Source organism: Elephas maximus, chromosome 5 (genome assembly GCF_024166365.1).
Source record: "Elephas maximus indicus isolate mEleMax1 chromosome 5, mEleMax1 primary haplotype, whole genome shotgun sequence".
In the NCBI taxonomy this organism is placed as follows: Eukaryota; Metazoa; Chordata; class Mammalia; order Proboscidea; family Elephantidae; genus Elephas; species Elephas maximus.
The window spans coordinates 73478254-73493860 of record NC_064823.1 but is presented as its reverse complement, the minus strand read 5'-3'; the positions used below and the strand labels follow the sequence as shown (position 1 = coordinate 73493860).

At 37.5% G+C, this 15607-nt stretch overlaps 1 protein-coding gene across 17 annotated transcripts in view; it reads right to left on the bottom strand.

Moving 5' to 3' along the window:
- SEC31A (SEC31 homolog A, COPII coat complex component) overlaps window positions 1-15607 on the bottom strand; it is a 95118-nt gene that overhangs the window by 26320 nt on the left and 53191 nt on the right. For 6 of the 17 annotated variants that reach the window (XM_049885835.1, XM_049885834.1, XM_049885833.1 and 3 more), the window contains 6 exons: window positions 11926-12071; window positions 9301-9474; window positions 6308-6481; window positions 3414-3506; window positions 2587-2710; window positions 464-805 (listed from right to left, as the gene is read on the bottom strand). In XM_049885835.1, the coding sequence (XP_049741792.1) occupies window positions 464-805; window positions 2587-2710; window positions 3414-3506; window positions 6308-6481; window positions 9301-9474; window positions 11926-12071 (1053 nt within the window). The remainder of the gene's footprint in view (window positions 1-463; window positions 806-2586; window positions 2711-3413; window positions 3507-6307; window positions 6482-9300; window positions 9475-11925; window positions 12072-15607) is intronic. The other 11 variants (XM_049885841.1, XM_049885843.1, XM_049885844.1 and 8 more) reach the window with 5 other exon arrangements.

Here is a 15607-nt window from a genome sequence, read left to right as displayed (position 1 = left end):
ACTTTTACAAATAAAATTATAAGATTTGTACAACCTCATTAAAGACACTGTATTCCTTAATTTCCAAGAATGAGTTTCAGCCACAAATAGTTTTATAAATGGAAAACTTCTCAATAAGGATACAGAGCATAACTTTGCTCAGTAAAGAAATCAGTGTCAATTAAACCTGGTCCCAACTACCAGGTAATTGCCAATTAGCTTCTTACCACTTATTTTAGGTGCAATGGCAGATGATAAGCTTTTACCTTTTTAGAGCTCTACAGCTTTCCTCATTTAGCAACAATGTTCCTTGTGGGAGGATCAGACTTTCAGAAGCACTCACAGAATTAGTTATAAAAACCGATCAACACCTCACATTATCCAGTATACAAACAGTTAGAGATAACTCCCCTCCATCCACCCATCCATCCATTCATGAAAATATAAAGGAGGGAGCCAAACCAAATCCCTTTCAAGCGCAGACCTGTTCTTTGGGACGCAGGCAGCTCACTGGCATCAGGCAGTGTACCTGTTGTTCCAGGAGGCAGTGCATAAGCTGAAGATGATGGTGGAGCTCCTGGTCCGCCATGCTGGAAGGATGCTCCAGAGGAAGGGGGAGGAGGGAAAGAAGCAGCAGGGCTGGAGGTAGGTGGAGAGGCCTGGTGCTGTGCTGCATATAGCTGAGACTGCCCAGAATAGGAAGAAGCAGAAGATATGTAAGGGGTGTTAGGGTAAGCGTTTGAAGCAGGAGGAGCGACAGGCTGCTGAGGTCGATACATTGCTGACCCCCCTGTTCCGAACGAATACTGCTGGGCTGGTTGATAAGCTACACCGAGGAGAAGAAACAGAAATTTTAATTAGTTACAAGTTTATTCAAGTGCAACAAAAACCCAAGAAGTTATCTCATTCTATGGAAATTATTTTTAATCATTCTTCTTATAACAACAAGCTATAACCAAAAGCTAATACTTATGTTTTTGATGGTTCAGTGCCCTAAATACGCTTAGTCTCATTAGGTCCAATATTTGAAAACCATCATCCCCAGGGTTGCTCTGGCTGTGAAAGTCTTTGAATCATCAGACTCAAGAACTGTAAGACTAATCCTCTGAGATTTTCCTGTTCCTGGAAAAAAAACTATAGTGATACCTACTAGCCACCAGATGGAACAATGCTGGCATTACACACCCAAAGCACTCCCTTTACAGTAAAGAGATTCTGTTTGGCTGCGGCTCGAAGCCTCGTCTCCATAAAAACTATATGAGCACTATTATCATAAGCCAAGTATCTTCTCCAACAACTAGCAGAATCACCAGTTACTCAAATTCTGAGTTTGAGCACAGTTCTGAACCAAGAGTCAACCCTCTATGATCCCTGACAAAACAATTACTGTATTAGACATATTTTTTTATATGTAGCTGGAAACTCTGGTGGCACAGTGGTTAAGAGTTCAGCTGCTAACCAAAAGGTCGGCAGTTTGAATCTACCAGATGCTCTTTGGAAAGTCTATGGGGCAGTTCTATGCTGTCCTGTAGGGTTGCTATGAGTTGGAATCGACTTGATGGCAATGGGTTTGCATTTTTTTTTTTAATATGTTGTTGGTCAGTAAACAATCAGGCAGCAACTAATTTTTTAATGCAAAGGCCTGAGCGCAGATTAAAAAACCCAGCTGCCATCAAATTAATTCTGACACATGGCAACCCCATGTGTTTCAGATTAGAACTGTGCTCCACAGGGTTTTCAATGGCTGTGATTTTTCAGAAGTACTGTAGATCACCAGGCTTTTCTTCCAAGGCACCCCTGAGGAGATTCGAATGGCCAAACTTTCAGTTAGTAGGCGAGCACTTAACCATTTGCACCACCCAGGGACTCTGAATTCAGATTAGAGAGATCATAATACCATTGCATCCTGTGTGACCAGGGTGGGTATGAACCTCTAGAGCGAATTCAGTAGAACTGTACTGTTTCCTATCAGTACTTTGAAGACAGAACCTTCACATTAAGCACATGAGCAAGAGGTTCCACCAAATCTGTATCCATGTTAAGTAAGAATGTCCACTGTAGCACAAAACATGCTAGTTTGGATTAGCTCTCACTAGGCAGTGGCCTCTTGTTTATTTAGACATAACATTTTCCCCTCTGAGGGCTTTTTATTACCTCTCCATTTAAACTTCAAAATAGTGATCATTTCTTACTTTCCAAGTGAATACGTTATTTAAAAAAAAAAAAAGCCCTCTAAGAGCATTTTTTCCAAAACTGGTTTTGTGTCATCTTTCCTGAACAAAAAGAATATGTACTAAATAATTTCAAAAATTCTGCTTTTTAATACCAAAATCATAGGACAACTGACACTCTTTAATAGGTCTTAGCAATGACCCAAGAACAAGAACCAATTGTTCTGAACAGACTGACTCAGGGCACTGCATCTTATTAGCATGTTGATTAGGCCACCTCTTTGGGAAACCATGTTTCACTATAGCAGAGTCCTATACAGAATGGTTCTTACTTGTCAAATCTGATCTGACCAAGGATTTAGAGCTTCAAAGTAAACCCTCGCTACGTTAGATCAGACCTGCTGCTCTGAAAGGACTTCAGGGTCACGCTACTTACGCTGTGGCTGTGGATAAGGCGGTACCTGGGTGTGCATATGACCTGGAGATGTGGGTAGCTGAGCGGCAGTATTTGGATTAACATTTCCATGCATTATGAAACCTGGAGGTGGAGGATTTTCTCCCTAGGAAATGAGAATATAGTAAGAAGGAGGATTACATTTGGAATCAGAAACTTTACCAGACGGGCTTATAATTTTCTAAATGGAGTTCTTATGTTTATTTAAAAAAAAAAAAAAAAAAAACTTTATTGCATTCTGCACATTCTGTCTTCTTTAGAACACCACACTGCCTGAGCAACACATTCTGAGTGGTTTTAAACATCAGACAGGTCCAAAGTAATAATTGCAGTGAATGGCAATGGATGCTAACAGCCTCATAAGATAGAGTATCAATGATATTCCTAAGTCACCAGGGTTTTCCATCTATAATAAATCCCATCCACTACTCCATACTCTGAAAACATAAATACAAATGCCATAAAGGGAACTTCGGCTTCTCTTCAATTTATGCAGCGCACACACATACACACACACACACACACGCACACACAAAAAGCCACGTTCGGTGAAATCAGATTTTTAAACCACTGTTAGAATCTTGGTTGATGCTTTTCTAGCTCAAGTCAATTTAGAACTGCAAAAGGAGGAAGAGGGATAAGGAAATAAATTAATTGTGCTAAAAACGGCTTCTTGCATCCTAAAAGCATTAAAATGCAATAAGCTGGCAGAATTGGAGAAAGGGAATTTAAGGAAGGACGGTTAGTGAATATATACCTATATATAAGTGAGCAGAATTCTGCTCAAAGAGGAATAATGAAGGATATACCTGTGTGTCAGAGGGAGAGGCTGCAGGTGGATGGCTGGGAAGGGCAGTAGGAGTTTTGTTACTCCAGGTAGTGACAGTAGGGGCAATTCTAACCTGAATTGAACAAAGAAATACCAATCACAGAAAATAAAAAATGAAAACGTTAAAAGAAGGAAGAAAAAAAAAAAAACCTAAAAGGTATTAGTTGCCAGATGCAAAGCAAAAAATAAGAGCAACAAGAAAGCATACATTCGTCAAGTGATTGCATTCAGGGTAGCTGGAATTTCCAAAGAAAAACATATACTCACAACCAAAAGGAAGGAAGGCAGTAAGTGAAAAATAAGTATGAAAACTTAAATCAAAGCACAAAGAACAATGCCATTCAAATGTCAAGAATAAGGGGGGAAGCTAGGTTCTATAAGTAGGGGAGAAAAGAATACATTCTGGAAAAAAAGATAATTGAGTAAAATGATTTTTAAAGCATTAATAGTATGCATGCTATCATTAGATCTGTAAACATACTGTTATAAGATGTTCCCTTTTCTGGATTTCATTAGAGCCACAAAAATCACATTAGTCTCATCTGAGGCTTAAAAATCATACAATCTGATAACATTAAAGCTGAAAGGGCATAAAGCATTATCCAGTCTAATCCCCACGCTGTACCACTGAGAAAACCAAGGCCTACAGAAGCAAAGGGGCTTGCGAAGGACCATACAACTCATTGAACTGATACCAGGTCTCCTGATTCCTAAGGCAGTGTTTTGTACATCACACCATGTGACTTGCCCTAGAGTCCAGTAGTTTTTAAGTTTTTTAAAAAAAATACTTTTGTCAAGTAAATCTTTGTTAAAACTCTTATAAAACAGATAAATGTGTTGGTTGAAGTGGGGGTGGAGCTCTTACTAATCTGGCCTCATTTAACCCCTCTACCCATCTATAAACACAGTTTTAAAATCATGAGCCACTGTCTTCATTCATTCAACATATAATTCAACATATTCTTGACGTTAATCAAGAAAATCACTATTTATGATTTATTTTTCTTTTTTAATATGAGTTTGATAAGTCAAAGTATAACAAAAGTCTTCTAATGTTTTTACCTTTTTCCAGAAAGACAGATAAAACCCAAGCACATAGTGAATATTCTCTGCTGGTAGAGATGTAGAAAATGCCTTGCTTCAGTACCCTGACAGACAGTGTGGGCTAACACAAGGTACTTGGAGGGTCTAATCCCAACTTGGCTGCTAACAGACATGCAACACTGAGAAATTCAAGCTCCGTGTCTTAAAACTCTGGTTGGCATGTGACCTCTGTACTTCTAAATTTTTCTGTCCAAGATATTATGTGTCCCACTTACTATGTCATAGACTTTTTAACTCTAGTTGTAAGCTCCATGGGAGCAGGGGGGCATTTGGTCTATTTTGTTCTCCACTGTACCCTCAATAGCTAGAGTTCAGGCATTCACAGTAGGCTTTCAACAAATATTTGTCAAATGAATGAAAAAATTACAGAATCTTTTAGATAAGTTACATTTGAATGTAATCTACCCAGATTAAGTATCAATCAAAAGTACAACAGACATAATTTTTTTTCCCATGATTTTATATTTACTTTTGTTACCATCAGTTGTAAAAAGACCCCTCCAATCCTATCAGCAATTTGTTCTATTTTACAATAGGCAGATTATCTCTTTACTATGTTATGAAAAATACTTTTCATTTTAGAACATGAAGGTTATCTACTGGTTTCTAAATGAAATACTGAAAGATAATAAGAGGCCACACTTCATGCCACTTAACTTTTGGTAATTTTAGTACATGAAAACATTTTTTCTGCACTATTTTCTTCAACAGGGGCAGGTATTTCTAAAAATTTTTTCATTAAAATTGATTTTTTAAAAGGGTCTTAATTTTCAAAGTCCTGAATCCATAAACAGTTTAAAAACAACACAAAATGTTTTAAAGATCAACATTTCTGGGTGGCAACCTTCCTTTTTTCTACTTGTCTATACCTTCTCAATTATGGACAGTGAATACATGTTACTTTTATAATTTGGGAAAATGCTTTTTAAAAACCATAATTATGGGTACTATTAACACAGAGTAAAACCCTCCAATTTTCTGCAAAGACACTTATGTAAGAGTATGTATATTACAATACCACAGCAGAAACTAATAAATTCAAGAGCCTAGAGAAAATAACAGATTGACAATGACATAATAAATACCAATAACCTCTTTATTTATTGCTGTTAACTTGCTTTTTATCAATCCCCATGACCTACAACTTCATAAGCCTTGGGTCAATTTCTTCTCTCTAACACCCAAAGACAAGATTTGTACACTGGAAACTATTGTTCTGTTACAGAAGACACACTAAACGTATGTTAATGATTTAGAGAAAAGAATAACCAAACAAGACTGTTTTCTAAAAACATTTTATAAAATTAACTAAATCACCCACAAGACTGTTTCTGTTATTTACTTACTCCCTGTTAGATCAATCATATTGTAGATGTTTCAAGAATATATGTACAAGGGAAGATTAAGTGATGGAAAAATAAGGCAAAATCTCCGCAGTTAAAAATTACTTTATATTTAAGATCTAATTTGCATGACCAGATTAAAGGGATGATTTAGAAAGGTAGATCATAAATACTACTTTTAAGAATCTAGAAAGTACGACTACTAAAACAATACGATATCTAGCTTTCGGCCTATCAGAGAAGGACTCCTGCCCAACAAACTAAAACCATTGCTTTCAATGTCATTGTTAGGTGCTGTCAAGTCGGTTCCGACTCATAGCGTCACTATGTACAACAGAACACAATGTTTTCCAGTCCTGCGCCATCCTTACAATTGTTGAACAGAAATACACAAACGTGCCCACTTCACCTGGACCAGGTCACTCACATGGGGATAATATTGTTGAGCTGGAACTCTTGGCATCTGTGTGTGGCCTACAGCTGGTCCAGGCCTGCCCTTGGGCAGCTGGTGCCTCTCATAAGGAATTTTGGGCGTTTCATGTCTTGGTATGGGCTCTGCTTGTGCTCTACAAAGTCTGTCACGAAGCTGAACAATATTTGCCTATAAAGAAGCAGTAGAAGAAAACAAAGCAAATTGTTACAGTTCACCTAACTATATGACAGCGTGATGGTTTTCTTAAAGTAAAACCAAGAGACCATTCAAAAGACCCCATTTTGTTCTTATACTCACATTCGTGGTTACAAATATTCAAGAAAGACCTCGAAGGTCCATGACATTGAGCAATTTGTAATTTAACTGAGGCAGAAATTTGAATTATGTCCACTGCACAGTTAGCATGCAAGGTCAATGCTTTCTATTGTTTTCTTGTGCTTTGAATAATGCTTACAAAACACACAAGTAATTAAAAAACAAAAACACAGCTTTCTTTTTAGATCCCAAAAGAGAGTCACCAGCTAAAGATTGTGATGGAAGAAAATGGTTATCTACGACAGAGATGGAATTAAAAAAGAGATGTCTGAAATAAAAGAGTAAGATGTTAAACTCAGGGTAGCTTACACAGATGTAGAGTTAAATATGAGTTGGCCATATATATTTATATATATATATGTTCTAAGCATCATCTAAAAACAACGAAAGCAATGTGATAAAATGTTTCAGCAAGAGTTGACTTTAATATCTTAAAATTTTTTCTATTGCTACAAATTCCTTAAATGTTTAAAGGGTCTGTAAAAAAGACAACAAATCACAGCAGACTGATGGCAGAAGCAGATACGTAAATCCAGCTGTCCTCTACTAACCCAGACATTAAACAGACTTGCAAAAATGTAAAACACTGCACACTTCTCACTATTTTTTGTTTTTTTTTTGAAAATACAGTTTTTCATAAAAATATTACATTAACATATTTTCTTAGTCATCTACTGCTGCTATAACAGAAATACCAAAAGTAGACGGCTTTAACAAACAGAAGTTTATTCTCTCACAGCCTGGTAGGCTAGAAGTCCAAATTCAGGGCATCCGCTCCAGGGGAAGGCTTTCTCTGTCAGCTCTAGAGGAAGGTTATTGTCATCAATCTTCCCCTCAACCAGGAGCCTCTCCATACAGGAAACCCAGGTCCAAAAGACTCACTCTGCTCCCAGTGCTACTTTCTTGGTGGTATGAAGTCCCCCACTTTGTGCTCACTTCCCTTTCCTTTTATCTCTTGTAAGAAAAAAAAAAAAAAAATTTTTTTTTTTTTTTTTTTTTTTAAGATAAAAAATGGTGCAGGCCATACACCCCAGGGAAACTCCCTTTACATTGGATCAGGGATGTGACCTTAGTAAGGGTGTTACAACCCTACCCTAATCCTCTTTAACATAAAATTACAATCACAAAATGGAGGACAGCCACACAATACTGGGAACCATGGCCTAACTAAGCTGACGCGTATTTTGGGGGGGACACAATTCAATCCATGACACATATAATTGGTTTATTATTGCTATCTTTAAAATGAATTAATAAATTCTTATTTAAAATTTCAAAAAAAAAGTTTGAAGGGTCATTTAAACTTTTTAGGTATACTTTCCAGCCTTTCATGGAGGAAAATTACACACTAGAGTCCAAAGAAAAGCACGAATAATAATATACAGAAAAACGTATATGGTTACAAAAAAGTGGTACTAAAAATAAGGGTTAGAGGTTCTTAAGGTGTTAAGATAAAGGGTCTCATAATATTTTTTTTATCTCAATATAATAATGAAACCTTATTAGGAAAAAAGTCTTAAAAAACCACTATGCTAACATAAACAAAAAGACCATGTTTCTATCCTACCTAGGATTCTTATCAGCAATTTAGAAAGATACAAGCTGAATTCAACAGCTAAATGTACACAAAACCAATTAGACAGCCATACCTCCATAGCCCTGGAGCATGTAAGTATTTTTACTCAAGGTTTAGATAGAATTGACAGAAAATAAAATTTATTGATAATTCTCTAGAACTGACAAAACACTGAAAACATGTGACTAAAATAAGTCTATTAAAAACAGGATAAAGCTAATATGAAAAATAATGGAACAAGAAATACATGCAAGGTTCAAAAACCAGATGTAAATATCATACTTGTAGAAAAGTCTCCACAACTCCTAGCCATGCTCCATTGCTGGGGTTAGGTTTCCCTCTTCTGGGTGCTCCCACAGTACTACTACCTCTGTCATAGTCATTATCACACACTTGGATTTCCCAGGTTTACTTGTCTATAGCCATCTTGTGTTTGTAAGCCCCCTGAGGGCAAGGATCTTGGCAATCTTTTACTCATTGCTATATGCCCAGCCACTTGTTGAAATGAATTAAATTGAAATAAATATCATGAAAAAGTCTGAGTTTCATCATACACTAAATAAGTACAACAAATTAGGAGTGAAATGTAGTTCCCTCTGCACTGAATACTTTAAAAGCATACTTGCCCACAGACAGTATCATACTTAAATGGCATATACGATGAATTTCTTCATTTACGCCTGGGCTGACACGTGGCAATTTAAAAATCACACCATGCAACACAACCCCATGTGTTCAATCAACATTTACAGCTTTTCAACATAAATAATTCCTGCAACAAACCATAGATGCAGAAACTGCATCTGGCTTAAGAAACAAAAAGCTGTCTTTTTTTTTAATCATTTATTTTCCTCAAACACTATGCTCCTTTAGTAAACAGTGATCTATTATATTACAATAACAACCTAACTCTCCGGGTACATCTAAAATGATCGTTGAGGAACTGTCAATAACATTCACCTAGAGTTAAAAAAGGTGACAGAAATTCAACTGCTCCAAAACATTCCTCCAACTAGTATGTTCATGTCTAATACCAAGTGCTATCTATGGGACTCATACATTAAAATAAAGAAGAAAAACTGTCAGTTCTAATTACCTGGTTGGTGTTTTCTGGAAGAAAAGCCAGGGCTGCAGCAATACTGCCCTGGGCTGCTAACAAACTGGCATACTGACTCATCTTCTCAGCCAAAAGTACACCTACAGTATTAGCGTCCATGGTTTGAGTGAGTTGTACAGCTTTTCGCAGGATGACAACTTTCTCGATCAGATCCTAAATGAGGAAAAAAAAAAGATTGTCAGAAACAGATAGATATCGAGGCCATGTACATAAAGCAGGAAAAGCTAAAATGAGGAGTTCCTAAAACTTTCCAAAACCTACTAAAAGTACAGTAATTACAACAAAAGGGCAAACAATCCAATTAAAAACATGAGCAAAGGACTTGAACAGATATTTCTCCAAACAAGATGTACAAATGCCCAGTAAGAACAGGAAAAGATTTTCAACATCATTAGTCATTAGGGAAATCACAAATCAGAAAATCAAAACAGAACACAGCATATCAAAACCACAACAAGATACCACCTCACCACCTCTCAGAAACCGAAAACCCAAACCCACTGCCGTCGAGTCAATTCCGACTCATAGCGACCCTATAGGACAGAGTGGAACTGCCCCATACGTTTTCCAAGGAGCTGCTGATGGATTTGAACTGTTAAACTTTTGGTTAGCAGCTATGCCCTTAACCACTGTGGCACCAGGGACCCTAGCCCCATCTAGGATGGCTATTATCCAAAAATTAATGAAATAAAGGGAAAACAACAAGTGTTGGCAGTGATGGGGAGAAATTGGAACCCTAGTGTATTGCTGGTAGGAATATAGAATGGGGCAGCCACTACAGAAAACATTTTGGTGGTTCCTCAAAAAGTTAAACATAGAGGGCAAGGATGAGAAGGCAGGAGGGGACAGGAAGGGTGGACAAATGGAAATGTGGAACCTAAGGTTGAGAAGGGGAGAATGTTGACACATTGCAGGGTTGGCAAGCAATGTCACAAAACAATAGGCATATTAACTCTTTAATGGGAAACTATTTTGCTCTGTAAACCTTCATTCAAAGCACAATTAAAAAAAAAAAAAGGAAAAAATGGGGCTGTGTATGAGGGTGAATTTCTAAAAAAAATTAAGCATAGAATTACCATATATCCCAGCAATTCTACTCCTAGGCATATACCCAAAATAACTGAGAGCGGGGGCTCAAAGACATACTGCTACATTAAAGTTCACTGCAGCATAATTCACAATAGTTAAGACATAGAAACAACTCAAATGCCCACCAGCAGATGAATGGATAAACAAAACATGGTGTGTATGTATACACACACATACAAATGGAATATTATTCAGCCATAAAGAGAAATGCAGTTCTTGATCCATGCTACAACACAGATTAACTGTGAAAACATTATGCTACGTGAAATGAGCTGGACCAAAAGGAGAAATATTGTATGATGCCACTTAGATGAAATATCTACAGCAGACAAATGCATAGAGACAAAAGTTTTATTAGTGGCTACCAGGGGCTTAGGAGAGGAGGAATGGGAATTACTGCTGAAGGGATACTGAGTTTCTGTCTGGGGTGATGTAAAACTTTTAGAAATGGGTAACGGTGATGGTTGCACAACGTGGTGAATGTAATTAATATCACTGAATTATACACCTAAAAATGGTTAAAATGGCAAAATTTATGTCATACGTATTTTACCAAAATTAAAAAAAAAAAAAAGTGTACAGCACCTATTATCATCCCTCTTAAAAAGGTCTGGAATAGTTCGTCACTATCTAGGTATTTAAAAAAACACATAATGAGGAAGGCCTCTTACTCATGAATAAGGCATAGGTTACCCTCTTCTCCTAAACATCCTTAAACTGCGAGATACCTGTCTTGTGAGCTAATACAGGCAAAAATATCCATTTGAACCAGGTGAGAAGTAAAACGCTGAAGGCAGCAAGCAGCTTCCAGCAGGTACAGGAGAACTGTGAGCGAAAACATCCTACTGTCCATACTATAAAAATCTTACTACTCTGAGGTGACCCGCAGACAAAGGGACAGGACTTTTGTCTAAATGGGCATATCATTTAACCCGAAATTTCTCATGTTGTTCTTGAACACGAATTCTTATCGTAGTGTATCGATCCACAAGTGTGAAACAAGTGTGTTTTTCCCCCAGAAATACTTAGCAGGAAAACTTTGATTTCCTACTTGGTTTTCAGTTTAAATACAAGACCTTTAAAGCAACAACTCTATAGAGAAAATCTCTTTCCAAAAAGAAAAAGGAAATATTATGCCGAAATATGATATTATGCCTCCAACTCCTTACCCCACCCTGCTTCTTCCTTTTACCCAGGCAAGCATGGTCACTAGAGGTAAAAAGAGGAACAGGAGGGAAAAGAGGTAAACCCTTGGGCTCTTTTTACTGCCTTGCCACATACTTCCCCAAACAAAGTGCCAAACTACAACCTCAATCTCACAAAGTGCTGCAACACCATTTCAAAAGATGATACATATAATAACCTAGAAAAAGAACTCCTAGAATATCATGTGTTAATTAGCAGAGTGCAAGCAATGACGTTCTAGAACAAATAAATTTCTAGACTACAACTTGATCATATGTAGGGAGAAAGACGACCCTAAAAATAAGTACATTTTGTTTCAAAGATACTAACCTGAAGGGACAAGGGGTTGCTTCCATCTTGAGCTTTAGTCCAACATGCAACTAGTTTCTCTACATTTCCCGCACAAATATAGCAGAGACATGCCTGAGTCTGCAGGAGGCTGTCGCCCTCACGTTCGAGCCTGGTTCCCAAAAGATCTATGGATCAAAAGGAAAACGAAATGAGATTATACTCCAGGCAATCTATACATGAGGTCATGAGCATCCTAATAATTTCAGAAGTATGGATTATTTTTTTTTCAGCAAATTCTTCTTTGCTAAATGAATAAAAGTGGGTGCCAAACTGTATATAATAAACTATTTCATCAGATTCTATACCTAGCTGTATAATTTATGATAGTTATATTTTAAAAAACAAAAAGGAAAAATATGTAACAAAAAACCCTAATAAACTTTTTATTCCATTTTGTCACATCAGATGTTTTTGTGAACATCAGACTGAAACACGGCACATTTGAAATAAACTACTAAATGGCAGCTAGGTCTAGTATAAATTATCTGATTAAAAAAGTTAGTACCATGTAATTTTTGTATCCTCATAATACTTTCAAGCTAGAAAATGTTTTCACAATAGCTGCCTTACAGCTCTTTTTTTGCAGATAATAATTATTCTTCAGCCACCAGTTTAGTCATGACCTTTAACGGTAATTTCTACTAAAATGTTATAATTACTATTTTTATCACTGTTATATATTCTTAGTTATTATAGAGTCACAGCCCAACTCACGGCAACTCCATGCACAATCAAACAAAATGCTGCCAGGTCCTGAGCATTCCCCATGATCAACTGCTGATCAGAACACTGAGAGCCAGAGTTTTTTTTTTTTAATTGTACTTTAGATGGAGGCTTACAGAACGAACTAGCTTCTCACTGAACAGTTAGTACACATATTGTTTTATGACACTGGTTAACAACCCCATGACATGTCAACACTCTCCCTTCTCGACCTTGGGTTCCCTATTACCAGCTTTCCTATCCTCTCCTGTCTTCTAGTCCTTGTCCCTGGGCTGTTGTGCCCCTTTAGTCTCATTTTGTTTTATGGGCCTGTCTAATCTTTGCATGAAATGTGAACATCAGAAGAGACTTCATTACTGAGATAAAAGGGTATCCATGGGCCATACTCTTGGGGTTTCTCTAGTCTCAGGCTAGTAAGTCTGGACTTTCTTTTTTTTTTTTTTTTATTGTATTCAGATAAAGGTTTCAGACCCAACTAGTTTCTCATTAAACAGTTATTACACATATTGTTTTAGGACATTGGTTAACAACCCCATGACATGTCAACACTCTCCCTTCTCAACGCTGGGTTCCCTATTACCAGCTTTTCTGTCCCCTCTGCCTGGGCTGGTGTGCCCCTTTAGTCTCACTTTGTTTTATGGGCCTGTCCAATCTTTGGTTCAACGGTGAACCTCAGGAGTGACTTCATTACTGAGCTGAAAGGGTGTCCAGGGTCCACACTCTCAGGGTTTCTCCAGTCTCTGTCAGGCCAGCAAGTCTGGTTTTTTTTGTGAGTTAGAATTTTGTTCTACATTTTTCTCCAGCTCTGTCTGGGACTCTATTGTGATCCCTTTCACAGCAGTCAGTGGTAATAGCTGGGAACCATCCAGTTATACTGGACTCAGGCTGGTGGAGGCCATGGTAGTTGTGGTCCATTAGTCCTCTGGACTAATCTTACCCTTGTGTCTTTAGTTTTCTTCATTCTCCATTGCTCTCAACAGGGGTGAGACCAGTGGAGTATCTTAGAAGCCCCTCACAGTTCAAGACTCCAGATGCTACTCACCAAAGGAGAATGTAGAACATTTTCTTTATAAACTATGTTATGCCAATTTAGCTAGATGTTCCCCAAGACCATGGTCCTTATGGCCCTCAGCCCAGCAATTTGGTCCCTCAGGGAAACTGGATGTGTCTATGGAGCTTCCATGACCGTGCCTTGTACAAGTTGTACTCGCTTCCCCCATACTGTGTACTGTCTTACCCTTCACCAAACTTACCACTTACCTATTGTCAATTTAGTGTTTTCCCATCCCCACCCCTCCCCTCCTTTGTAACCATCAAAGATTGTTTTTTTTGTGTATGTAAACCTTCTCGTGAGTTTTTACAGTAGTGGTCTCATACGATATCTGTCATGATTAACTTATTTCACTCCGCAAAATGCCCTCCAGATTGATCCATGTTATGAGATGCTTTGTAGATTCATCATTGGTCTTTATCGTTGCATAGTACTCCAGTCTGTGTAAGTACCATAGTTTATCCATTCATCTGTTCTTGGGCATCTAGGTTGTTTCCATCTTTTTGCTATTGTGAACAATGCTGCAATGAACACAGGTGTGCATATGTCTATTCGTGTGACGAGTCTCCTTTCTCTAGGATACATTCCTAGGAGTGGGACTCCTGGATCATATGGTTATTTCTATTTCTAGCTTTCTAAGGAAGCACCATACCGTTCTCCAAAATGGTTGTATCGTTTTGCATTATGACCAGCAGTGCATAAGAGTTCTAATCTCCCCACAGCCCCTCCAACACTTGTTATTTCCTGTTTTTTTTTGATTCGTGCGGGTAATGCCGGGGTGAGATGGTATCTCATTGTGGTTCTGATTTGCATTTCTCTAATGGCTAGTGATCCCCAGCATTTCCTTATATGTCTGTTGGCTGCTTGAATGTCTTCTTTGGTGAAGTGTCTGTTCATTTTCTTTGCTCATTTTTCAATTAACTTATTTGTCTTTTTATTGTAGAGGTGCTGGATTTTCTTGTAGATTTTAGAGATTAGACCTTTGTCTGATTTGTAATAGTCAGAATTTTTTCCCAATCTGTAGGTTCTCTTTTGGCAAAGCCTTTTGAGAAGCCTAAGTGTTAATTTTTAGAAGATCCCAGTTATTTAGCTTATCTTCTCAAGTTTTTGTGTTGTTGGTTATGGTTTGTATACTGTTAATGCTGTGTATTAGGGCCTCTAGCATTGATCCTATTTTTTCTTCTATGAACTTTATAGTTTTTGGCTTTATATTTAGGTATTTGATACATTTTGAATTAGTTTTTGTACACAGTGTGAAGTATGAGTCCTGTTTCATTTTTTTACAAATGGGACATCCAGTTTTGCCAGCACCATTTATTAAAAAGACTCTTTTTTCCCATCTGATGGACTTTGGGCCCTTGTCAAAGATCAGGTGACCGAAGGTGGATTGATTTACATCTGGGTTCTCAATTGTGTTCCACTAGTCAATGTATTCGTTGTTGTACCAGTACCAGGTTATTTTGAGTACCGTAGCCGTATAGTAGGTTCTGATGTCAGATAGTGTGAGTCCTCCTACTTTATTCTTCTTCAATAGTGCTTTACTTATCCGGGGCTTCTTCCCTTTCCATATAAAGTTAAAGATTAGTTTTTCCATCTCTTTAAAGAATTTGTTGGTATTTGGATTGGGATCGTATTGTTTTTGTAAATCGGTTTGGGTAGAATTGTCATTTTCACAATGTTGAGTCTACCTATCCATGAGCATGGTATGTTCTTCTACTTATGTAGCTCTCTCTTGGTTTCCTGCAGCAGTGTGTTGTAGTATTCTTTGTATAGGTCTTCTACATCCCTGGTTAGATTCATTGCTGAGTATTTTACTTTTTTTAGGGGCTATTATAAATGGTATTGTTTTCCTGATTTCGTTTGCATCGTTCTCTTTATTGGTGTATA